Here is a 25,715-nt window from a genome sequence, read left to right on the forward strand (position 1 = left end):
TTTTATATATTAGATAAATTATAGAGGTGTAGGAAGATAAACCCAAAAAGATGTGACTAAACTTGGCAAGCGGTCCAAGAAAAAGACCAAAAAACCTAGATGACTAGTCCAAACAAATAAAATGAGCCAAATTCTATCTGCACCATATCAATTCCAAATTGCACCGAATTTTCTATTAAAATGACGAAAATACCCTTATAAATGATGAAAATAATCTTTAAATAAAAAGAGGATGTGGATAAAAAAATTACTTTTCAGAACCCTTTCTCTGGAAATATTCTGGATTTGGATTTCTATAATACATTTTTGAATTCTAGAAATTCTTATTTGCAATGCATTTTCAATTTTGTGTTCCCATTTTTTTTTCCAATGTATTTTTTTATTTTAAATTATACTTATTAAATTCTAGATTTTCAAATCTGGAATAAAGACAATTTTGGAAAATTTTCAAACGATGATAAATGCAGATTAAAATTGATATGGAGCATGATGAAGTTGCCATAAAATGAGAAAAGATGAAATCCAATGACCTTACATTCATGTTTTTTCATCTAGCTTAACAATTTTGTTAAAGTTATCCTGTTTGACTTTAATTTATTTTGTAATTATTCATTTTACAATGAAAAAATCTATAAATCACTAATATTAAATTAAGCAGAATGATTAAAAATTAAAAAAAAATCACTAAGATCAAATTAAGAGTGATTAAAAGTGTTAACATCACTTTAAATCATCAAGCAAATACAATATTAGTCTAATTTAATTGTAGTAAATTTTAAATCCATTTCATATCTTTGAAGGATTTAGTGTAAAAGACAACATAATAGAATAAATGAGAGATATTACATATTTAAATTAGCTTAAAAGGTAGACAAATTAATAATTTTGTTTAGAGTTCTATATTTTGACAATCAACCCTAAAATACAATCACAACAAATATTAATATTTGCAATAAAAAAAAACTCTTTAATAAAAATACACGCAAAACACAAAAAAAAAAGTAAGAATTTTTTTTCAAAATTAACAAAATTATGAATTTCTATAAATAATTAAAATATTAATATTTATTGGATTGTAGGATAGAACACAATTATCAAATAAATATTAATTTTTTTATGTGTTTTATTAAGTTTCCTTTCAAATACTTTTTAAGAGAAGAAAAATAGAATAAACTTCTTTATAAGTTATACATAAATTAATTTTTTAGACTTGTCTTATATAATATTTTCCAAAAGTTTACTTTTTAACATGTAAAAAAACTCTCCAACCCTATAATGTAAATGATTTTGAGGAAAGAAATTCCATAACTCCTCTCCCTTTACCAAAAGAAAAAGAAAAGAGAAGGGAAGAAAAAGCAATTATGAAGAAGCAGCTTATGTTTTTCTGATCTTCCAGAAAGCAAGTGCAGCTTTTCCTCCATGACAATGAAACAAATGAAAGGACAAAAGAAAAGAAGAGTAATGAAACTGTACACACCACCATTAGTGCAAGGGAGCTGTTCAATCCCACATCCATACACAATAATCTACAACCTAACATCTACAACTAACTATAACAACAAATAGGTATATAAACCATTCCAAAGTAGCTGCTTCCTGCTCCATGTTTTTCATGCATAAAGTGGCAGCCATCAGAACTCTTACAAACCTCAAAAGAGTGCAAAATTTCCCACTTAACTTGTTTTCTTCATTCCATAAATTCTTTGAGATCTACTACACACATTGGTTCCTTCTGCCATTGGACTTGAAATCTGCATTCTCACTCTTATCTGTATCAGAATGAGTCTCCACCTCCATGTTTCCTGCCTGACTCTTCCGCCGTCTTCGATCCTGAAATGTCATTCACAATGTTTGAGAAACAACACACTTCAGACAAAGATGTAAACTTTAAAATGTGATGAGTTCAAAGAGTCAAAGGGGTCCCAAAATAGATGTCGCTTTTTGCTTTTGTTTTTCATTCTCTTTGTGATCCCTGCATGCACACTTTCCCTTTTGTTTTGTTTAGCCTTTTCACATGTTGTTGATGTAACAGAACCAAATTGGAAGTTGAAGGTGAGAATCAGAACTCAAACAAACCTCTCGAGGTATAGGATATTCCTCTGATTCAAGCATGCGGACAACTTGGCTCATCCTTGGTCTTTTTTCAGCATCTGGATCAACACACCTCAAAGCAGTCAAGAGGGCTCGTTTAAGGGCACTTGTCGATGGCCTAGTCTCGATGTTGGGATCCAACACCTCTTCTGAGCGTCGAAAACCTACCATCATCTTCAGCCAGTCCACCAAATTTACCTACAAAATCGACATGATGGTGTTAAGGAAAGTCCAATGACTATGAAGAGTCAAAACTGTTGGAATAGAAAGAAGATTGTGAAATGAATGAAGTCCTTGTCTGTTCCATTCGATATTTTCTATGTATTTCATTCTTTCAAAAACACAATTCCTGTTAAAACATATTAGTGCTCCTTTGGCAATTAGTCAATCAATTAATCCAACATAAAATCTATGACTGAGTTTTATTTTGGAATCAGTTATATGTTAAGGGAATCAATATCAATGCTACTCAACTTAAAAGCTGTGGAAGACCCCATATCAACTAAATATGATCAAACTATAATCTACAAATACATATTGTAATAACTGATTTTGTAGGATTGAGTTAAACTTAATCCCACATTCTATCAAAAACAAACTACTCTGTATAAAAGTAAAGAGACTGAATGTACATACCTCGGCTGCTGGTCGGCTATAATCCACGGGATCTCTTCCTGTAATTGCTTCAAGAAGCAATACCCCAAAGCTGTAAACATCACTCTTCTCATTTAGCAAGCCAGAATTGGCATATTCTGGAGCTACATATCTGGGAAAATGCAACGAAAACAAGAAAAGAAGAATATGTTAGAGGCAGTTTCAGTTTCTATAATATCATGTGCAAAGAAGAAAAAAAATAATCAAATTAGTCAAATTTAGAGTGCAAATGATATGTGTTGTGAGATGGTGGAACTGAAAATTTGAGGTGCTTGTCATAAATTTTTAAGCAAAATGAAACACTTAATTATTCTCTTTGTTCAGCAAGCCAGAATTGACATATTCTGGAGCAACATATCTGAAAAATGAAATGCAAGCACATATACTAGACTATGACAATTTGTGTGTAAATGATTATCTGCTATGTTATGACAGAACCTTCATGATTTTTTTACGCAAAATGGACTAATTTATGTATACGGAATGTATATTTTCTAATCATGATTAGACTCCATGCATAAGATCACTGAGCAAAATTAAGCCAAAGATTGTGCTTGCTTCGAGAAATGATGCCACATTCTTGGGAATAAATCTCCAGGAATGATATTTCTGAAAATATTGTATGTCCATGTTTGATAGCTTACATCATTTAAAATGTTACATGCCCATTTTGACATTCCTGGAATGTAAATCCAAACCTTCAGACAAGATCCCATAAAAAGTTAATAATATAATTGCTCAATTTTCAGGGTAAAATATAACAACAAGAATAGATCATGCTTACTTGTGTTGTGTACAAAACTATGCCTAACTAAAGATTTATAAAGAAACTAACTTTTACACAGAAACAAACAAGAAGCTTACCCAAAAGTACCCATTACTCTGGTTGTAATATGACTTTTTCCAGCACCAAGTAACTTAGCCAGCCCAAAGTCAGATATTTTGGCATTAAAGTCCTCATCAATTAGAATATTGCTCGACTTAATATCTCTATGCACAACTTTTGGCTCAATTGCCTCATGCAAATAAGCCAGCCTACAAGATAATCAGAGATCAAAAGGAAAGTCATACCCCTAAAAGAAAATGAAGCTGAAGACAATTAGTAGAGTAATTTGTTTTCAGGAACAAATGGGCATACGCTTTGGCTGTTCCAAGCAGAATTTTTATCCGAGCATCCCAAGTAAGAAAGCCAAGCTGCCGCATGGCCCCGTGAAGCCACTGCTCTAAATTGCCATTGTTAACGTACTCATAAATCAACAACCTGATTCAATAAAATCTACAAATAACATAAAGCAGTACTTAACATGAATAGGAAAATGCAAACTGTACTACTATAGACATAAATGTCAATTACCAAGAAATTTCATCCTAGAAAAAACTTCTGGCCTTAATTGTTCAAACAACTAATAGATTTGTAAACCAGAATAATGGAGACATTACCTATGAGTGCCTTCAATGCAGTAGCCCAAAAGTCGAACTAAGTTCTTATGCCGCACATGACCAATGGCCTCAACCTCCACCCTGAATTCCTTTTCAGCTTGTCCTCTGCATGATGGATATCAACAGTTATGAGATAAACAACCTGCATCAGCAGATGTTCTAACAAAACACGGAAGATGACATTATATAAACATAATGGCTGCAATGCAACATAACAAGCTAATGACAGAACTTACAAATTATTGAGAAGCTTCTTGATGGCCACAGGACTCCCATTGATTAATTGACCTCGATAAACAATTCCATATCCACCTTCCCCAATAACATTTTCTTTTGAAAATCTGTTTGTAGCAAGTTCTAGGTCCCTTAATGTAAACCAGTGACCCCAGCCAAGCTGTGAGAATTCAGGCAGACCAGACAAAGGGGATGGTGCGGTTATAGGATGCAAAGAAGACCTATAAGAAGATATTCCCTTAGCAACACTTTCTTCGCCTGATTGAGAGCCATTAGCATCTTTCTCTAAATGATTAAATGAGCCTGATTGACTACTATTGTCCCCATTCTGTGTTTGGTTCAAAACCTTTTCAGTCTCCCCTTCACCAAATTTGTCATTCAGACTCATAAAAGTACCATTCTGAGGATGATTATTTGCTGAAACCTGATCAACTCTGATTTCTTTTATCTCTTCTGAAAGAGCTAGCACATGGCTAAGTGGAAGCTTGCCATTGACCTTTCTGAACTTCTTTCTTAAAGTGAGACATGTGGATAGCACCACAAGAATGATTACGATGAATAACCCAACTATTATTCCCATTAGTACCCACACTTTCAAACCAAAAACAAAAGTTTTCTTGGACAACCCCGAATTCAGATCAGATGCCATTTTGCTGCTGCCAAACAAATCTGCACGAGTCAGAGTTAAAATATATGAGGGCACTAGGATGCACACAGAAAATCAAGTAGCAAAAAATAAAAATTTTGATTACACTAGCAATGGATACGAGTGATGACACCAAATTGTTCAACTAGATTCCGCAAATCATACATCAGATTTGAGAAAGTTAATTGCACATCCACCTTAAAAAATGTCAGCAACAAAGTGAACTATCTTTGCCACCATATACACAAGTAACTGGGGGAAAAAAACTGGTTACATTCTAACAGGAGCTCATTTCCCAGAAAAAAATAAATGCGGAAAATTTTGGAAAAACAAAGGCTGCATTTTGGTGTAGTATTCACATCCCTATTAAATGAAGCACATATGAAGCGGAGAAAAGTTTTTGATTTCAAACTTATTGCAAAATACAAAATCGTAAGAAGCCAAAAGAGCATAAAAACAAACAAAGAAAAATGTTTTTTTACAACACTGAAAACAAAGTAAGCGAGAAGGACCGGACTTTGTTCTCTTGGTACTCGGGAAGACAAGCCAAATAAAATTTCAAAATTCAGCAGAGCCAAAATAATTGAGTCAAGTTGCAAGAGAGCCAATGAGAAAACAACAAGAAAGGAACCATCTTTTGTAAACATCTCCTTGGTTGTTACCATCAACATTGCAACAATTTTCTTACTTATTATGTGAAAATGAGGCAACAATCTACTCTTGGGAGCTGAAAAGGATCAATGATGATACCCGTTCACAACGCAAATCCTTGACAGATTTATCCCCAGCTCCTTTTCAGACCCTGAAGCAAGTTAAGCACTAGATCTTCTATGCTCCCAATACCCTTTTGGGTGTGAAGCCATTGCAGCACTAAAACATCACATCCATTGTCAAAAATCCTACCAATGTGAGATTTTGCTTTCTGGGTTTTCTCAAATGATCAAAAGGGTGTCTGCTTCTGAAATGGAACTTCTGGGACCCCCTCCCCTCACTGGACCAAATGAAGGAGGAGGTCACAGCAAAGGCACTAACCAGACCCTGTGGTGAAGTTGGAGGGAGTTGGAGAACACAATAGGCACATGAAATTCTGAGGAGAGGCAAATGGTGGGGCTAATAAGAAGGCATGGAATTATCAATGGTAGGTGATGGGAAGTGACATGACTCACATTACATACAGTAAAAGATAAGGCATCAAAATGGAAATTTTTCTTTGCTGTTTCTTCAAATTTCTTCCCTCTCCTGTTTTCAGTCCCTTTCTTCCTGTTCATATCTTTGTCATTTCTCTTCATCATATTTTATTTGTATTTATTATTCTTCTCATAATCGATTTTGGCACGCTTTCGCACGTACAATTATTACTCTATCTATCAATATTCTATAAATTGATTAATAAATTAATACTATGTTAATTTTTTATAGCACTTTTTAAATAATCACACATACTAAATTAAAAAAAGTTATTTTATTAAATTTCTAAAATAATATTATCAATATACTGACTTTTATTTGGATGTAAAAAAAAAAATACAATTTTTGTATAATTATAAAAATATTTTTCTTTATTTTACATCTTTTATTTACAATATTTTTATCAGTTATAACATTTATTTTCTTTGTTTTTCCTTTACCAAATCATCTTAAAGTTATCTCATTTTTCATTATTTTTACTTTTCTTTTATCTCTTTAACTTTGTTTTACAAATCAATTATACATCTTACATCACATTTTAGATAAATTAGTGAAACATTACAACAAAGTGTGTGTGAAATAATTCCATCCAAGATATATGTATAAAAGAATAATAATATTTAAACACTCAATATCATTCTAAAAATTCCATTAATTTCTATTATTCCTCCTATTTCATTGTTTCTATGTTAAATCATACATATCATTTTTTTCTCTCTTTTTTTAACATTTGGATTTCTAAGAGTATTTTAAACTATACTTACAAAAATATTATGTTAATATAGTTTCTCACATATAAAATTAATTGAAGAAGGTTGTATAATTAATTTTCTTCAATTTATGAACAACTTTTTGAATTTAAACTATTAGTAGATATAAAATCCATATTAAAACAATGTTTTTATTTATAAGCCACTCTTGATACAATTGTTCTACTAAGCATATAGTAAAAGTGATTATAACCATACCAATTTTCTTAGGCCATGGCACCCTCAATCATCATATTATTCAACTATGTCCTATCATTGATGATCTTTTATGGGTGTTGATGAGGACCTATATAGGCCTTCTCCAACCATTCAATTTCACCTTCATTCTCTCACTTCCCTTAGTCATAAAAGAAAATCTCTACTACATGCCAAAACCCTCTTTGTTCAAGACACCTCTTACCTACATACCCACCAACAATGAAGAACATAAGAATCATATTTGATAAAAATTACTATAAATTTTCACTTTAAACACATGGATATGGTTATATCCACCCACCAATTCAAAATTAACACACTTCTAAAAATTTAATGAAATAAGAGTTTTTTTTTCATTTATACAATGAATTTTTTTTTCAAAACCTCATTCTATTGAATCCTATTGCATACATATAACAACATGGTAGGTGGTCATTTTGAAAGATTGTAAAACAAACTTTCAAAATATTTTAAATGTGAGTTTAAACCTAAATAAAAAAATCAAATATATGTATGTGATTTAATAACAACTTGATAATAAGAGTATAATAAAGTTGTTGAGTTTTTTCTATTAAAATAGGTAAAGGAGATTCCACATCAATAATTATCGACATTTTATATAAGAAAAATAAAACATCATTTTTAACTTTAAATCTTAAATATTACTTTTCAGAAACATTTTTATTGAGACAAAATTATACTTTGAAACTTTTAATTTAAGAAAAGTCGGGAAGGTCTCGATTCTTTATTTATCTCCTTATGTTATTGTTTATTCTAATTGGTATATCGTAATATCTTCAATCTTCAGTATATGAGTGAGAGTACTTACAAAAGATATTTACTGCATAAGTTAGAACTCGATATAAGTTAAATGAGATTAATAAATATTGTTTAATGTGCATCTTTGTCTTAGTTGATATGCACATTTATAAGATCGTGATAACCTCTGATACTAAGTCAAGATTAACATAAATTATCAAATTAATCTCAAATTTTAGATAACATTTTATACCGTGATTACATTAATCATAAGAAATCTTTTATGGATTTATGAAAACTATGTAAAACACATTATTCGAATTATCCGAAGATATTTGATTAATAATCTTGACCTAGACTTCTTCACAGTTCACTGTGATACACATAATCTTAACAAAATCTAAGTAGTTGTTAAAGTAGTATCTAATATCTTGGATTAGATTTAAGTGAAGTTTATATAACTAATGAAGTACATATTTTCCAGGGAGTGGTGATAAAATTGATGTGTTTGATTCTTAGAGTTTTTGAAGAGAAGGAGTGTGAGGAGTAATGATTGGGATGAAAGAGCTAAGGGTATGTGGTCCCGTGTTGGTTCTTTAAGGAAAGTTATTCTGGTCCAAGATAAGTACGTCATCCAAAAGTAATTAAATCAAATGCTTTTACTTCTCACTGCCACATATCACTATCCAAACATGACTCACCTAGACGTGTAACTCTCCACTCTCAATTCTTTCAACTTCCTCACATTGCTTCACGTCTCACCTACACTTCTTCACATTTTCTTATTTATTGCATACCTTCTCCATTTTCTCACTCTCATCATCTTCTTCTCTTATATTATTTTTAAAATCTCATTACATTTTTTATTATATAATAAGTCTCATCAAATCTATTTTTTATTTATTATTGATGAAAGAGATTCATATATGTTTAAATTTTTATAACAAATCCTAGATATGATGACTTTCACATTGGATAAGTCCTAATATATATAAAACTGTAAAAATTTGTTAAAATAAAAAATATTTTCAAGGATGTAAAATTAAAAAACATAATCATCGATTTTACATGTGACTTAAAATTTTAATGAATTTGGATAAAAGTTGCCGTAAAATAAAAGAAAAATAAATTAATATTTAACAATTAACTATTAAAATCTTAGTTACTTACCATTTTATATTTTAAATTAATTTTTATCACTTTTTTAAAGATTAATTTAAAGTCTAAAATATTAGTAATTAAAATCTCTTTAGAAATTATTTTACAAATTTTTATTAATAATAGAAACCATTTTATATATAAATATTTTTTTAGTTTTTAGAATAGTATTTAATTTATTTTTTTAAAAAATTTAATTATTATTTAATGTTTTTTTTATATATATTTTTAGTACGTGTTAATTATTTGTTTTTAGAAAATATCTTATTGTTATATTTTAGAACTAAAAAAGCAAATAAATCGTTTTATTAACTAAACTATCTTTGGGGAAATTAGAAATCAATTGAAGAATATTTTGCTTCAAATTCTTCGAAAACAGAAGATGATAAATGTTGTATTTAACAAAGAGTTATGTTGTGTAATCTAAAAAATTTAGATAGTAGGTAATTCTTTTATTCTTAGTCCTTGAAAGTAAAAACTTCACAATAAAAAAAATGCTAATAAATAATAGTTAATTCTCACATCATTATAAAAGAAACGTTAATAAAATCATCTATGACACACTACTGTTATTTATAAATCTCAAAATAATAATAATGTAAAAAAAAAATGTAGTATAAGAATAAAAAAATGATACTTTAATATTTTAGGTAGAAAAACTAATAATTATTTATATAATAAAAACGAATAAAAGAATGACACATTTTGTTAATAAAAAAGAATAATATCTTAAATAATATTATTTATATAAATCTTTAAATAGAAAATAGTTATTTGAGATTAATACATATTTAACTGCATCCTAAAAAATAAATTAAAATTTGTGGAGACCAGAACCCTCGAGAAACTCAAATAGTTCCATATCTGTTAAAGAACATTAAATAATTTTATTGATATATGTCAATAACATTATTTTTGTCTCTCGAAAATAAATCAAGTTTTCAGTCTTAGACATATGTTATTTTTTAATAATTTTAAAATTTATTTATAGTCTCTAATTTTTTTTAAACTTTTTTCATCCTTAAAAAATTTGAACCTTTTTTCTAGATATGTGTTTTGTGAAACTCATAACTCAACACATGCTTTACAAAAGGGAAAGTTCATTCGAAAGAGAAAATATGTTACTAAAATTTATTTAACAAACCTCATGATATTTTTTTCACAAACCAAACAAGTTATTTAGCACTCAAATATTTAAGGAGCATTCATGTTTTCTTAAACACAAAACTCTCTCTCTCACTATATCCAATAATCCAACCTTCTTCCCCCACAAATGTTCCTTTTTAGTGAAGTACAAAATGAATTTGGACACCATTTTCTGAACACAGATTAGAAAACATAAACCCTAAATGAATGAAGTACCTCCAATGATACTTGTGGGACATAACTTACGAAAAGTTGAAAATTTTGACCATATAAGAAAAAGGGTACAAACAAATGAACAATATTATTCAAAATTCTCAATGATAAACGACCATCAATAACAACATAGAAGAAACCAATTGACATACAAAAACAAATTTCCATAAAAGAAAAAAAAAATTTAGTTTCATATATATATATATATATATATATATATATATATAATTTAACCAAAAAATGTTAGATTCACATAGATTTCACATCGACTAGAGATTATAATATTTAACCTCACTTTATAAGCTAGATATATAAGCTTGAGTTAGGTTTAAAGTTCACTTCTTAATATGTTATCAGTATCATCTAAAGTCTATCTTAGTAAGAGTTTGTTGGACTTATCAAGTCACCCATTAACGAGTCATTATTGAACCACCCGTAATATATAGTCTCACTCACTAGTTTTATAAGATTGAATTAGGCTTAACATTCACTTCTTAATATTGTTAATGTTCTTAAACGGGTTGGGAAGGACGATCTCCTCAAACAATTGTTGGTGGTTCCAATTTTTGGTTGTGGTCCTTGATCTTTGGTTGTAGTCTTGAACTGCGATCATCGGTCTTGATCAGAGGTGGAGGTGGGATGCCTACACTTCGATTTTCAAGTCAATGTTTCGGTATAATATAATTAGGATATTGATTGTTATTATAAATATGTACATTTCTCTCATTCTTGGATGTGTATTTATAAGGATATCAGTAACTTGACACGACTTAGACTGCTCATTCGTATTCAACCTTCAGACTTTGTGTGTAAGACCTTTTCCGCCACTTAACTTGTAACAATATTCTTACAGTAAACTCAAAATCACTTTAGCAACTTTTTTATTACCCCATATCCTCTCCAACTTTTCACATTCTCATTTTGGCATGTAAAATAACATGTCAACATACACTATTTTTAATAAAGTCTCTTCAATTGTTGAACCAACTTTTCAGTTTTTCAAAAAATATTCTTAATTTTTTTAGTCATCTGACTTAAGGTCCACAAAATACTAACTAGGAGTGATAAATCTTCCACCATGGGACTTGAGTAGTATTTTAGACTTCTATTATAACAAACATGTTAACAAAAGGATAAACTTGCCAACAGAAAAGTAATTTAGGGACTAACATACAAAAATAAATTATTCAGGAACCAAATAATTAACACCTACAACTTTTAAGAACCATTAGTTAATTCACTCTAAAATTCAAAACATAAGAAGACTCGTGTTTTATTTTTTTATTTTTTAACTCACTAGGTTGATGAAATATTTTGGTATTTGATATAATGAAATGATACTTTTGTACAACAATTGACTTATCAACAATTTAATATAAATATGACAACGTTTTTTATATTTCATACTTCAAATAATATTTTATACTATGAATCTTATGTTAATTTTACTTTCACAAGTTATTCTGATGATAAGCCAACAACTTTCATGCTAACACTTATTTGACAATTTTTTAAATCAAAATTGAAGAAATGTTCAATGATGTTTCAATGAGTTATTGGATTACAATAATTATTTACTCAAGTTCTATAATTTAAATAATTATACAATTTTAATTATTAGATTAAAAATAATATTAATTGTCTGATTTTTAAATAGAAACAAAATCTTTGAATATTAAATAAAAATATTTTTTTAAATAAAAACTTTCATGTTAGGCATCCTTATGCAACTTAAGATCTTAACTAGACTGACACCTCAAGTAACAACAATCATTTGTCTAAACCAAAACTCATATGTTAACAAAAACGATACATAAGTAGAATATACATATTCATAAAAAATTCTAAAAACAGACAAGATATTAAATGAGTATATTATTTGAAGATAAAAACTTTTGAATACTGTATTATTCCTAATTTGTAAAATGTTTCAAAATGATGAACAAATATACTTTCTTTAAACTTGATTGAAATTGAAACATCACAATCTTAACTTATAAGATAATTTTATTTATTCAATAGTAAAAATGGTTATACTTAGTTAAATATTTAAAACATCACAAACTAAACTTATAAAATAAAAAAAAGAATATTTTATTTATTATACCAAAGTTATTTTAAAATTAAATCATTTAAAATAATTTTTATATATAATCCATAAAACTTATCACAATCCATGAAGTGTTTTCAAAAAAGTTCAAATTAGTTTTTTAACTTTTTTTTTTCATTTTTTCTGATTGATGGATGGTGTGGAAACAAGATAAAATTATCTCTTCTTTATTTATTATGTGAGTATGAATGATTAGATAAAATAATTGGAGGATGGAAAAAAAAAATAGTTATTTATATTATCTTAATGTTTTTGTTTAAAATGTTGGAAGTTGTGGGGTCAAGTATTAAAAATGCAAAGAAAAATTCTTTGGGACTGGAGTAAGAAGGAAAATAAAATTATTTGGATATCATGGTGTAATGACGCTTTTTTTTAGAAAAAGCTCCAGACCCCTCCCCCATGCCATTTTCTCTTCTCTCTCCAATTCTCTTCTCTCTCTCTCTTAATTTCTCTCTCAATCTTCATCTATTTTAGAATCTGATCATACCACGCTGTAGCAGAGGAGTTAAGGAACATTTCTACCCGATCAGATTTTCAAACAGAGTAAGTTCATTTTTACTCTAAATATCCTTTGTTCTCTGTTTTTCCTTAGGATTTAGTCATCAATCTTGGTGGGGTCAGTTGAGAAGTTTAATCCTCTCAACTTATTATATTATATACTGAAATTTTGTTCTGTTTGGATAATTTGCATTAGGCCCGTAAATCTTGAAGCTTATCCAAACGGCGAGGAATAAAATTCTAAAAGTTGCTTGGAAAGCAAGCAATTGAGGTAAGGGAAGCTAAATTTAATTTTTTATAGCACCCTTGGATAGAAGATCTGAATGAGGAAGGGACGTGGTCCCAATATTCAATTTTTCTTGCAGAGATGTTGTGTGTTATATATATTAGGTTGTTTGTTTATATATTATTTAAATTTGTAAAAATATTATATTTTAATGGTTTAATATTTAAGTGTTGTTTTTTTAATTTTAATTACGTTTTTTAATGTTGTGGATCGTGTTTGGAATGATATTGTATGACGGGATGGTATGGAATTGAATTCATACATTTGGGATAATGTATGGACTGATGTTTGCTGTGTATTAAGTATTGATGCCTATGTGGTAACAGAGATCTCCGAGCTTCACTGATGATCTAAGTCACATAGACTAAGATATCAGGTGGTGAGAAGCTGATGGGGGAGTTCATGCACACCGTGACATATGAGATACACAGCTTGGGTTGTATTGAACTTACCCTGATCCTTTCTGTTGGATTCGTTGGTAATCTTTGGATCAGGTGTTAGTCTCTGGTAGGACTTACTTAATACGGGTCTTCCGGAAGACGTTGTTTGTTGAATATTCTGGATGTGTAGATCCATGTGAGATCTATGTGATTGTTTATTGTTGAGATTTGAAGAAAGTTGAATAATTTGAGAAATTGATCATGTAATATGGTTTTCTCTTTTGATTTAATTGTGTATATTATAAAATTCTATTTTCACTAGCTTACCCTTGCTTTTCTTGTTGTGTTTGAACTGCAATGACTGTACTATGTACACGAGTAGATGACCATACAGGTGCAGGAGAGCCTTAGAGGGTTCAGAGTCTTATTTTGAGTTGTGGATATGTAAATTGTATTTCTATAAATCCTAATCATATATTAAGACTGTTTTTGAAAAACTCCAAGTTTGTATAGAAACTGGTAGAACTTTTATTGTAATAGTTATATGTAAATTATGGGGTGTTACACATGGACACAATTTGCCCCCAATTTGCAAGACTAAGGAGAATGACAATTTAGAGATTGAGGACTTGAAGTTGTTCAATGTTGGGTTAATTGGAAAGTGGATTTGAAGATTGGATGAGAAAAATGTTGGACTATGGAAGTAAATACTGGTATCCGAATTTGGGAGCTGGAGAGAATAATAACATAGAGGGACCTTAAAAAAATAAACTTAAAGTAAGAATTGAATAACTGAAAGATAATATATTTTGGGAAATAGGAAATGAAAAAAAGATTAAGTTTTGGCAGGATAAATAGGTGGCAATACTGAACCATGTTGGAAGATGTGAAAATAACTGTTGGATCTGGTCTATTCATTGGAGAATGGAATTGATGGTTTAAGAATCTGATCATTGCATATAATATTTTGTATAGTGAAATAGTAGGTAAATATAACTTTGTATTTAAAAAGTTATGGAAGTTTAATGCAATGCCATCTCCACAATGCTTACTTTGGAGAGTGTTTAGAAGCAGAGTGTCAACTATGAAAAATTTAGGTAGAAGAGGTATATGTCTTCCCAGTGTACTTTGTGTCCTCTGTAAGCAACATCAACATATTGGATAATCTTTTCATAAATTATTCGATTTCTTTTGTTGTATGAAATGATTGTCTTGGATGGACGATAACAATGCATTGTGAGCCAAAGAGCTACTTTTGTCAATTCTTTCTTGTAGATTGAAGACGGATGAAAACAAGACACGAACATGTATGTAGGTGACCATAGTTGCAGAATTTTGAAAACAAAGAAATAATATTGTATTAAAAAATGCAAGATCGAACTCCTTAGAAATTTTTTCTCTAACTCAATTAAGAATTTGATCTTGATTAACTAGCAAGGTAAAAGTCGTTGTGTTTTTATATTCTTATTGGTATAGATATGCATATTATTACTCAAGCATCCTTGTTATTTTTGTGCATGAATGAATGGTAATGGTGATTCTAAGTGGACTAATTCTATTTGGGTAAGGGTAAGGTTTGTAAAAGGTCATCATGTTGACCTTTGGGATGTTTATATATATATATGAACATTCAAATATTTTAAATTATTCAATTTATTTATAAAAAAAATATAAAAAAGAGATATTTATTTTCAAAACTTCAAAATAAATTCAAGCCTAGCCATTTTTCTATTAAATTTATAATCATAAATTAATAATATACTGAAATAAACTACCAGTTGCATTCTTCAACATCTTGTAATTAAATAGTTCTTTTTTAGCTAAGTGTTTAATTGAAAACTTTATTTACATATATGATAGATATACAAAGTCTTATATTTAGAATTTTATGGATAAAAATGACATAGTGGGAAAGAGAGATTCCAAAAAGTAACTTTTTTACTTAAAAAAAATTAGTTATCCAAAAAGGGAGTTAAAAATAACATGATTAAAAAAATAGTTTTTTTTTTCATATGACTAGACACATTATTTCTTCTATATTATATCTCATAATGGGTAATTAATCAAACAAGAAGACATTGGTGTTGGTGATCCCATATTCTCAATTCTCAAATAAAAAGTCAACAATTGTCCAACCTTGTCTTTCGACAACTATCATAGATTTTTACAAAAAAGTAAATGTTGGATTTCATCACAAAGTTAGGTTAAAATAACGATGGTACTATAATATTTTAACTTATTTAATGTTAAAGTTTTTTTTTTCAAATGAGTTTCACTCCAAAGAATCATCATTGTACTTTTACAAGACATGTGCATAGTTGATACATCTCCCAATCATTTTTAACCAAAGGAAAAACTAAAAGAAAAAGTAATCTTCAAGGGCTTGTCCTTCATATTTACCCTCTCTTGAAGGGTCCTCAAAAGTCTTAAGTTTTCATTGCACAACAATCTATTGGGACCCATCATAGTTTTGTTTATAATACTTGTTATTTAATGAATTTTTGTCTTGATTAAGAAGTGTTTTTTTTGCATGATTGGATTGTGTGGTGTAGCAAAATAGATTTGAGATGAATTAAAAAGTGGGTATCATAGAGTGATTCAAAAGATTTGTTCTTAGGACATGGACAAGAAGAATCTTGTGGTGTGGGAGAAGAGGCCCTAGCTAGGGAAGGTTTCCTACAAAAAGACCCTTATCTCAGTTCCATTCCAACAGATTCTTCAATAATGAGAAACATATTAGGGTGGAATTTGTGGAAGATGGCACATCAAAATCTGAATGTGGCTGCACCATTTCAGACATTTTCCCAATTGATTATTGGCAAGTACACACACAACATTAACATTATGGTTTAGTGTCACTTTTAAGGAATTGGGCATTGCTTCTGCTAGTTGTTGAAACTGCTTTGTCTTCTGAGGTTGTGCTTGCTTAGGGGAGTTAATGGCGTAGCATTTAGGTCATTCTGTTCTTCATTTTTATGTCTACTTATAATAATCATACAAATGTGTTTGCTTCCATGTTCATTATTCTTTCATTGAAAATGTATATTCAACATCTTACATCATTTAGAATAAAATAAAATTAGTACTTCATTTTGTATATAAATTTTATTTACAAATTAATTTTATAATATTGAATTATTTTAAAATTTATTTTTTAAATCGATTATGTACGGGTAAATTAATTTAAAATTATTTTTAATTGATTTTATAAAATCGAGTTAGTTTAAAAAAAATTAGGAATGAACAAGTTTAGTTTTTTCTTTTATTTAAGTTTATTTTTTCTATTTTCACAAAGATGCAAATAAATATTTTATCTTTGTCCTAAGGTTATGAAAGTATGTTTTTGGAATTTTTTTTTAAACAATTATGTCAACCTGTCTTAGATTGTTTATATTTCAAGAAGAAGTGAAAGTTAGTGTGTACATTAACTAGTTATTTTCATTTCATTCTTTCATTTTTTTTTTCAATTTTTAAATTAAATCAATATTAACTTTTTTCAAGAATTATTAAATATTTATGTTTGTGATAATATAATTTCTGACTATAATATCTTAAATATGCAATTTACTCCTATGAAAATATGACATTAATTATATAAATTGATGACACTTTTTGTTAATTATTATTTATTTTTTAAGATTAACATGAGACTGAAGATGCAATAAACTTTAGTTTATTTAACATTTATTATATGAATTTAATCTAGTACCATAATTTTTAAAATTTTATTAAAGAGTTAAATATTTTTCTATTCCTTTAACTTAAGCACAATTTTTTTTTTCAATTAAGAAAATTTTAATCATTTAATTTTACATATTGTACATTAAAAACTGATAATTGATCCGACATACATTTGTTATAAATATGGTCTAATTCTAAATACCAAAAATAACATTATGAAAAATAAAAAAATTATAAATAATTTTTTAATTAAATAATAAAAAGCATAGTATTCTCATTACTAATAATTAAAACAGCATATTTAAAATTATTTGTAATTATGAAAATATAGATTATATTTTACCCCATTTTTTTTTTAACCATTAAGGTAGGAAGTATACGTTATGTTATGATGTTGAGTTTACCTAAATTTAATAAATAAGAATTAGTTAATGCATCATATTGGAGTTTTCAACGTCAATATAACTAAAGGATGCATTTGATTTTTGCATTTCAGAAAATATAAAAATAAGGATATTTTCTTTTATGATTGTTAGAATATTATAAAAATAAATTTCTGGATAGGTTTTATTTTAATTAATTTAAAAATTTAAATATATTCTCAGGAATATAAAAATTAATCAAATATATTTTACAATATATCCAAAAAATAATTTTCCTATCATAATTTTCCATATCTTAAAACGAATGCCCGCATATTAAAAACAAAGGACACTTATGGAATGTTTATAATTTTCTTTTTAACTTTAAAATATTTGTTGTATTTTAAAATATAGTCATATTATTATTTTTATTTAATTTTAATATTTATAATTTTATATTTTTATTTCAGTATTTTTAGTTCCTGAAATGTGTAAAATATTTGTGTTTAGTTACTAATAAATATTTTTTAAAAGAGAATAATTCAAAATAAACAAAATTTTATAAGGAGTAAAAAAAGAGATATAGCATAAAGACTAAAACAAAATCATAAAAGTTAAATTCAAAAGAGAATTTCTGTGAAGACCAAACGTTAAGCTAAAGTATCTTGGAAAACAACAAATATAGCTGTATTTCAAGGGCACAAATATCTTTAAAGTTTTGTTTTTTTTAAGAAATATTAATTTTTTATTAATATTTTATATAAAAAAAGACTTCATCAATATATATATATATATAACATTTTGATTATATATATTAAAATATTTTTAGAAATAAAATATGAAAATTGATACTTTAAAAATTAAAAATTATTTAATAGTTATAATCAATTTTCAAAATCTCATCATTTGGGGATTTTTGAAGTTTTGTATTGCCTTTATGTACAAAGAGGAATTCTTTTATAAATTTAAATATTTTTAATTAATTTTCAATCTCTCAATGTTGATCAACTCACTTTATAAGAGAGAAGAAATAAGTTAATCAATAAATTAAAAAATATTAGAGAAAATAAACAAACTGATCGGTAAATTAAAAATGAAAACACAAATAATAATTATATTATCTCATTAATAACAAAATCAAGCAATAAAATATTTAGATAAAAATAAAATATATTTTAACTACTCAATAAAATACATATTTTTAATAAATATTTAATTAAAAATATATAAATTTATAATATACTTAAAACTTAACTATTTTTTTTATTTAACAAATTAAATGGGATATATTTACTAATGACAAAGTTAATAAGTTATTTTATAAGTGTATAGAAATATATTTACTATAAGCATCCTTTTCTGATTTTATTCACGATAACTGATTTTTATTATGATAATTAGTTTTTTCAGTTATGTTAACTATTAGTTTATCATTATTATAAAAGAATATATGACACATGCACATGCATTATGTATAAGGCAATTACTTCCTGCACCCATTAGTCTTTGAGCAAGCTTTAAGAGCCCAATAGCCTCCAAATTGGGCCATATTACAGGGCCCTTATTTAAGGCTCTTGCTATTTACACATCCCTTCTTTACTACACCTCCCTTTTGTTTCTTTCATTTAAAATGACATTTATAACCATTCTCCTATTCTATTAAAAAGCACTTATCTTTTTATACACTACACAAAGGGAAAACATATCTTAATATAGAATTTAGGGTGAAAACTTGAATAAACTTAAATAAAAATTACAAGAGAAAGTTCTAAAAATTGTACACTTAACTTAAAGGAACTCATAATGCTACTTACATGAACAAGATAACATAGAGTTTTGCATACTTCATCACTTAATTACATAATTAAACGTACTTTACTTGAAATAATCGTGTGAGTGAAGATAAAATAAACTTGTATCTGTTTGTAGACATTGCCAACAATCCTGAAACCAATCAAACATTACGAAATCGTATTAAATATCACTTACAAAATATACACAATAAAAAGTAACATATCATAAGTAACAATATATAATTAAATTTCATTATAAAACTTTTACAATACATTTTTATTAAATTCAATATAAAATTACCTTCCAACCAACATAATTAAAGCCTCATTTAAAAAGAAAATATGATGATAGAAATTTCACAAAAAAGGGCACACATAAAATCATTGGACATTATGAAAAGTATTTATAGTATTTTTACTTCATTTGTATATAATAGTTTAACAAAATAGATACCTAATAAAATCAAGATGAAAGACAAAGTGAAAAAATAGAAAAAAAAATGTAAAACAATATTTTAAAAAATGAAATAAGAATAAGTTAGCTTTGTCATTAACGTTCTCACTACAAGTCTTTGTGATTAAACACATTATTTCAACTATCTCATTTTATTTAGTTATTCATACACAATATAATAAAGAAATTTCGTACACATGCTCATAAGTGTACCAAAAGCTGTGATTTGACAAATCATAGTTCGAAGCTCAATTTCCCTTCTCTCTTCAATTTTTCTTGAAATTATGCCCAAAATTTTTGAAGTAAAACGAAGGGTTACAAAAGATATATAAAGGCACCATGAATATCATTTTCAAACACCACATGAGTCAGATATAATAAATATAATTTTGTAAATAAAAGTAATCCAAACAATGCCTGATTTGAAAACTTTAACATGAAAAGTTATCAAACAAAATGTACACATCTCATGCAATCATGAAGCATGAAAATTAAAAGTGTTTAGATTTAAAAATTTGCATTCAGTAATTTAAGAAATAATTTCCAACCAGAGAGCTGATCATACAAATTGTTCCCTTATCTATTGTCAAAAACCATGATTCAGAATGGTAAATCAGAGATTATGCATTCTACACAGGCAAGTAATTACAAATAACAAGCATATGATTTAATTATGAAACCTATTGCCTAAAAAGAATGAGGAACAGAGGTGCATTCCCCTTCCTAGTTCATGTCTCCAAAAGGGTACTCTAAATAAATAATCTTTGTATTTGGGTTTTCACTTTCCTGTTGCATATTGGTTGGTTAACTGCGTACGTCCAATATGAGATAACCTTGATGAAACAAGTGGTGTTTCTTCATCATGTTTCATATCAGAGGCAGTTCCATTACCTCCACTGCTTCCTTCATTGTCATCAATGTTATCTGGCACATAAATATCAGATGACTTCTTCTCGAATTTCCAGTCCTGCATGCATGTCACACAGAATTTACTTAAGATCTTAATCAACATTATACAAGTCTTAGCTTAGCATTGCCTTAGTAGGATTATGCATTTAACTTGTACTAGTAAAATGTTGAAAGATGGAAGAATTTGAGACCTTTGTATTAAACAAGTGTTAGTTTAGCACTGCCTTAGTAGGATTATACATTTAACTTATACTAGTAAAATGTTGAAAGAAGATAGAAGGATTTGAGACCTTTGTGATCCGATCTGGAAGACTTTCAACAGGATTTTGAGAGGCCCGGACATCCCTAACCTTTATGTAATTGTACATCACAACTCCACATAGTGCTGCAGGAAAAAATATGAAAGGGTAAGATGGAGGGGGTAATTGAAGAATGTGATGAGTCAAACAAAACTTACCAATTGCATAACCAATTATATTCAACCCAGTTATTGTAGATTCTGGGAATATGACAGTGGAAAGAGCTATCAATATCCAGTCTTTAAGCACACCAGCAACCCGGATGGTTACAGCACCAGTTCTACCAATGACTAAGAAAATTGAGAAGTTCAAGGCTAGTGCACACACAGCATTGGAAAAGAAGATCCAGAAATTAAACTGAATCTGTGAAACTTCCATTACTGGCTTCTCCAATAGGTACCAAGGCACAAAGAGAAACACAAAACTGCATATAGCAGTACAAGAAGTTAGCAACACACATGGCATGCAGGGTTTGTTGATAAGCATACATTGAAACCCCGAATAAAATTGCTTATTTGTTTGAGCTAAAAAGTTTGGCAATAAACTAGATTTATGTCATGAAATTCATAATTAGAAAAACTCAGAACATTACCTATACATGTGCATATGTGAAGTCTATATTGCCAAAAAATTGTGCAATTTAAATATTTGAATACTAAATCCAGATGATCATGAATCAATTAGATGGTTACTATTCATTAATACCAGATAAATTGCCATATTTTCTGTTTGGTTTCAGTAGTACAACAGTTGTATTGAGTTCACTGAGGTGCCTTACAGAATATGAATATAAATACCTGCAGGGAGCTATGTAATATAAGCTTGTAATAGGATTTAAAGTCAGCCCCTTTTTCTGCAGAAGGACTTGTGTTAAGACCAGTCTTAAAGCTTCTGCAAAGATGCCTGTGACCTGGTAAACTGTACCAACTGTATTAAAATGAATTTCCCCATACGAGGAAACGACAACTCCAACACTGACCAGCAACATGTTCAAGAACACATCACACCTTGCTTTGTCAATGCCACACAAAACAGCCATAAGGAAAGTTGCCACCGGCACTGAAATATCAAGATTTTGAATTAAGGAAATTGAACTAAGATGGAAAGAGAAACATGTGAAATATAAAAAAAGAAAAACTTACTCAGAGCTTTTAGCATCTGGATGAAAGCCACGGAGATGTGCAAGTAGGCAGTGTTACCAAACCTGTAGTACCCAAAGACATTACGTATTGCTCTATGAATCGTTATTTCTTCAAAACTATTAATATTAGCAGGCATATGTAAAATCAAAAGAGAATGGTGCTTGATAACAAAGTAATCTTTCACTTTTAGCACTATACAAAAGGAGCATCCATAATTTCATAGAAACATCATCCTTTGAAATTTGGATTATATATATATATATATATATATATATATATATATATATATAATAATATTCTATGTTCTCTAACTGGCCTAGTACAGAAAGCATAGTAATTTTAGGCACCGCATGATTAACCTGATTATACTATATTCTCTTAGGAGGGTTGATACTCAAACTAAAAGTACCAAACTAACAGATTTGGATATTGAATGCTGGAATAAGAACTCCAATATATAGAGCATTACTATGGGATATTGAGAAAACATTTTACAAAGATGACAGTATTAAAAGTAGAACTATCCCTAGATGGGGTTTCCATGGGCAAACTTCCAGCAATCAAGCTTGACTGCTTAAGCTGATTCAAATCATCAACGTTCATTTTAGCATAAACAAATTGAATGAACCACACTTGACTTAACAAATTTTAGATGTAATTAATTTAATACTGAGAGGTTTCAGATGTTACTGGATCTTACTTGAATATGCCTAACCAAGTTAACTTTTCACATCTCAGAACTGAATGCTAAGAGAGAGATCAATAATTAAACAAGGTCAAATTGAATTAAGAAATGTGTGAACAAGTTATGTACAGAAAATACAGTTAGCCCATGTTGCAGTGCTTACCAAAGACTAGATGCAAAGAAAGCACTTATTGGTACCACACAAGTTGCATAGCTGCCACAGAAGGAACTTTGTTTTAGAAAGAAGATTGACTAAGGACAAATAGAGCTTTAGAAGGATTTAAATCAATGGCACACTCACATTTCAAATGTCATTTTGACAGGAGACACAATCTGCAATAACAAAACAAAGGAGTATTGGTCAAGGTAGCAACCAAATAATAAGATGACGAAACAAAATCAAGCAAAGGGATGATAGATGGAAAACAGTTTCCAGCATAGAGGGTAGGTTTTACATACTGTATGTAGAGTTTAAAATCCTAGTGAAAGCAAAAACTGTGTGTATGTGCAGAGATAAGTAAAAAGAAATCAGAAAGGACATATGAACTACTCCAGAAATTCATAACATTCTCTTCTGTACCATACCATTCATTTGCTTGTCATAAGTTGCACATAACATCGTAGAAATCACATTTAAAGAAACAACCCATTACACATACCAACATGTACTTAATGTCGGATGTGTCACTTTTGACAGCAACAACAATGTTGACCAATAAATGAGCAAACTCAGCTTCAAGAACAAATTATGTAATCTTATTCAGGATCTTCCTCCTCATTAGACAAATATATTCAACTGAGTTAGATCTCACAAACTGATACTGACAAGCAGAATCTCAATTTCAAATGGGTTCCAACTTAGAATCTCTGGTTGCTAATGCAAGTGAGCCATCACTCCATTCTTCACCGAACTCTATCAACTCTAAGGAAGTACTTAGTTCATGTAATTAAATTAAACCAGTGTGAAGAGGATCACAGAAAGAGCCCAACATACACAATGCTAACCCACCAACACACCCATCGCTCTCATCTCGAACATGTGAGTAGTAGTACTAACAAAGGTTATGGCATGACATGCCACCTCGACAAAAATGACAAGGACGTGCAAGTTCACAAATCAGAAATATCAATCACAGAACAAATTAATCATTAATAACCAAAACAAACGAAGATTTCAGTAGAAAAAGTAGTGTTACCTTAAAGACCCGAACAAGGAAAAATGCGACTGCCCCAGAGAATGCCATGTGAATCATGGTGAGCGTTATGGGAAGGGGAAAGTTAAAGTATTTCGGCGACAAAACCCACTAACAAAACCAAAAAAAAAAACATAATTAATTAACTAACTAACCATCTTTCTTGTCTAAAACCATGGCCAAGTGAAAAGTACCTTGTTGTACAAAATGACGCCGGAGGAGAGCAAGATGTAGATGAACAAGTAGACATATGTGAGAAAAAGTGGCTTGTTAATCATTTTATCTGTTGGGTTTAGACAAAGGGGAAAAAGGGGTTCAACAGTAAGCAGTGTGCAATGACATGTTCGAAACGCGAGTTAGAGAGAAACCCAGATACCAATAATCAATAATAATGGTAAAAGGTTATGCTTTAATGGAGAATGAGAAGGATGTGGATCGGATCTGTTTCTGGGGTACCCTCAAAGGGAAGAGAGACTGGTGAGAGGGTACCCAGTGGAGAGAATATAGGTATATTTATATGGAATAAGAGGAGGAGAAGAAAATGCAAATTGCAAATTGAAAAATTGCAAACTGCGATGTTGAAAATGTGAGAGAAGAAAAGGGATTAAGGTGTGAATGGAATAGATGAATGAGGTAGGTAATTGGGAAGTGGCTGAAGAAAGTTACCAGTTTGGAAACAAGTGAGTCATTAATGAAACCTTCTCTCTCTCTTCCTTCCTTAGTATTATGCTTCTTTTCTCTGAAACAATTTACTTACTATTTTCTCAAAACAATAACTGTGTTGATGTCGATTCTTGACCCCACCCATTTCTTGGTCAATGGTGTTGGGAATAATTAACTTTTAAATATTCTATAAATTTAGTTTTTTTTTAAAATTAATTTCGAATTATTCCAAATATTTTTCTTTTGTCTAAGTAGTATGTTGAGATAAAAGGGTTGATATTTTTCTTTTCTCAATTTTAATTTCTTCCATTTTTTTTTTCAATTTCTTCCATTTTAATTGATGTCAATATTTCATATGATGGTTTTCAATCATCCTTTGAAACCAGGCATTTTGAATAGGAAGAAAAAACATGTTAAACGACAATATGTACAAAATCATAATCTTTTGTTAATAATTTTTATGTTGGGAGAGGTTGATTTTGTTGTTGATTATCAAAGACTATATATGAGCAACACTTATTTTCATCCTTTACATTTATTGTACTATAGTATTCTTATAAAATAATTACATTTACTACACACAATATTACAGTTAATCCTTATTTATAGATTAAGTTTAATGATTACTTTTTTTTTCTTCTATATAATTTCTCTTTTTTTTTAATTTACATTTTTGATTCTTATATCTTGTTTCGATTCTTAAAAAAATAATTTATTCTCTAATTTTTCATAATCTCTTCTTTTATTCTTGAAAGACCACTCA

The 25,715-nt window shown here is 29.0% G+C and overlaps 2 protein-coding genes across 5 annotated transcripts; both read right to left on the bottom strand.

Moving 5' to 3' along the window:
• Positions 1-1,359: 1,359 nt before the first annotated feature.
• On the bottom strand, positions 1,360-6,357 carry LOC137820889 (probable receptor-like protein kinase At5g18500). Of its 4 annotated transcripts, none has more exons than XM_068625196.1 (8): positions 5,816-6,357; positions 4,422-5,088; positions 4,186-4,290; positions 3,884-4,006; positions 3,610-3,780; positions 2,728-2,857; positions 2,077-2,289; positions 1,360-1,830 (listed from the first exon to the last, which is right to left on the bottom strand). In XM_068625196.1, exons 2-8 carry the CDS (start codon positions 5,066-5,068, stop codon positions 1,714-1,716), a joined length of 1,506 nt encoding a protein of 501 aa, XP_068481297.1. In that variant the 5' UTR covers positions 5,069-5,088; positions 5,816-6,357; the 3' UTR covers positions 1,360-1,713. The 4 variants fall into 4 exon arrangements, with proteins under 4 accessions (XP_068481297.1, XP_068481298.1, XP_068481299.1 ...); XM_068625197.1 differs by having other exon boundaries at positions 5,754-6,306; XM_068625198.1 differs by lacking the exon at positions 5,816-6,357 and adding an exon at positions 5,263-5,448.
• A 14,204-nt stretch (positions 6,358-20,561) lies between these two features.
• LOC137823172 (probable sugar phosphate/phosphate translocator At1g48230) lies at positions 20,562-25,072 on the bottom strand. Its single transcript, XM_068628323.1, has 9 exons — positions 24,484-25,072; positions 24,293-24,400; positions 23,398-23,429; positions 23,260-23,310; positions 22,412-22,473; positions 22,067-22,328; positions 21,428-21,693; positions 21,261-21,355; positions 20,562-21,028 (listed from the first exon to the last, which is right to left on the bottom strand). The coding sequence occupies exons 1-9, from the start codon at positions 24,565-24,567 to the stop codon at positions 20,840-20,842; spliced, it is 1,149 nt and encodes a 382-aa protein (XP_068484424.1). The 5' UTR covers positions 24,568-25,072; the 3' UTR covers positions 20,562-20,839.
• Positions 25,073-25,715: the final 643 nt, after the last annotated feature.

Source organism: Phaseolus vulgaris, chromosome 9, assembly GCF_000499845.2.
Source record: "Phaseolus vulgaris cultivar G19833 chromosome 9, P. vulgaris v2.0, whole genome shotgun sequence".
Lineage (NCBI taxonomy): Eukaryota > Viridiplantae > Streptophyta > Magnoliopsida > Fabales > Fabaceae > Phaseolus > Phaseolus vulgaris.

Excerpts from the sequence above, each read along its gene's own strand:
- LOC137820889 (XM_068625196.1), bottom strand. The coding sequence starts at position 5,068 with ATGGCATCTGATCTGAATTCGGGGTTGTCCAAGAAAACTTTTGTTTTT. Across the intron at positions 4,007-4,185 it reads TGCATTGAAGGCACTCATAG|GTTGTTGATTTATGAGTACG; the intron begins GTAATGTCTCCA and ends TTATTGAATCAG. Across the intron at positions 3,781-3,883 it reads CTGCTTGGAACAGCCAAAGC|GCTGGCTTATTTGCATGAGG; the intron begins GTATGCCCATTT and ends ATTATCTTGTAG.
- LOC137823172 (XM_068628323.1), bottom strand. The coding sequence starts at position 24,567 with ATGATTAACAAGCCACTTTTTCTCACATATGTCTACTTGTTCATCTAC. Across the intron at positions 23,430-24,292 it reads TCCTTGTTCGGGTCTTTAAG|ATTGTGTCTCCTGTCAAAAT; the intron begins GTAACACTACTT and ends TTGTTATTGCAG. Across the intron at positions 21,356-21,427 it reads TATAATTGGTTATGCAATTG|CACTATGTGGAGTTGTGATG; the intron begins GTAAGTTTTGTT and ends TTTTTCCTGCAG.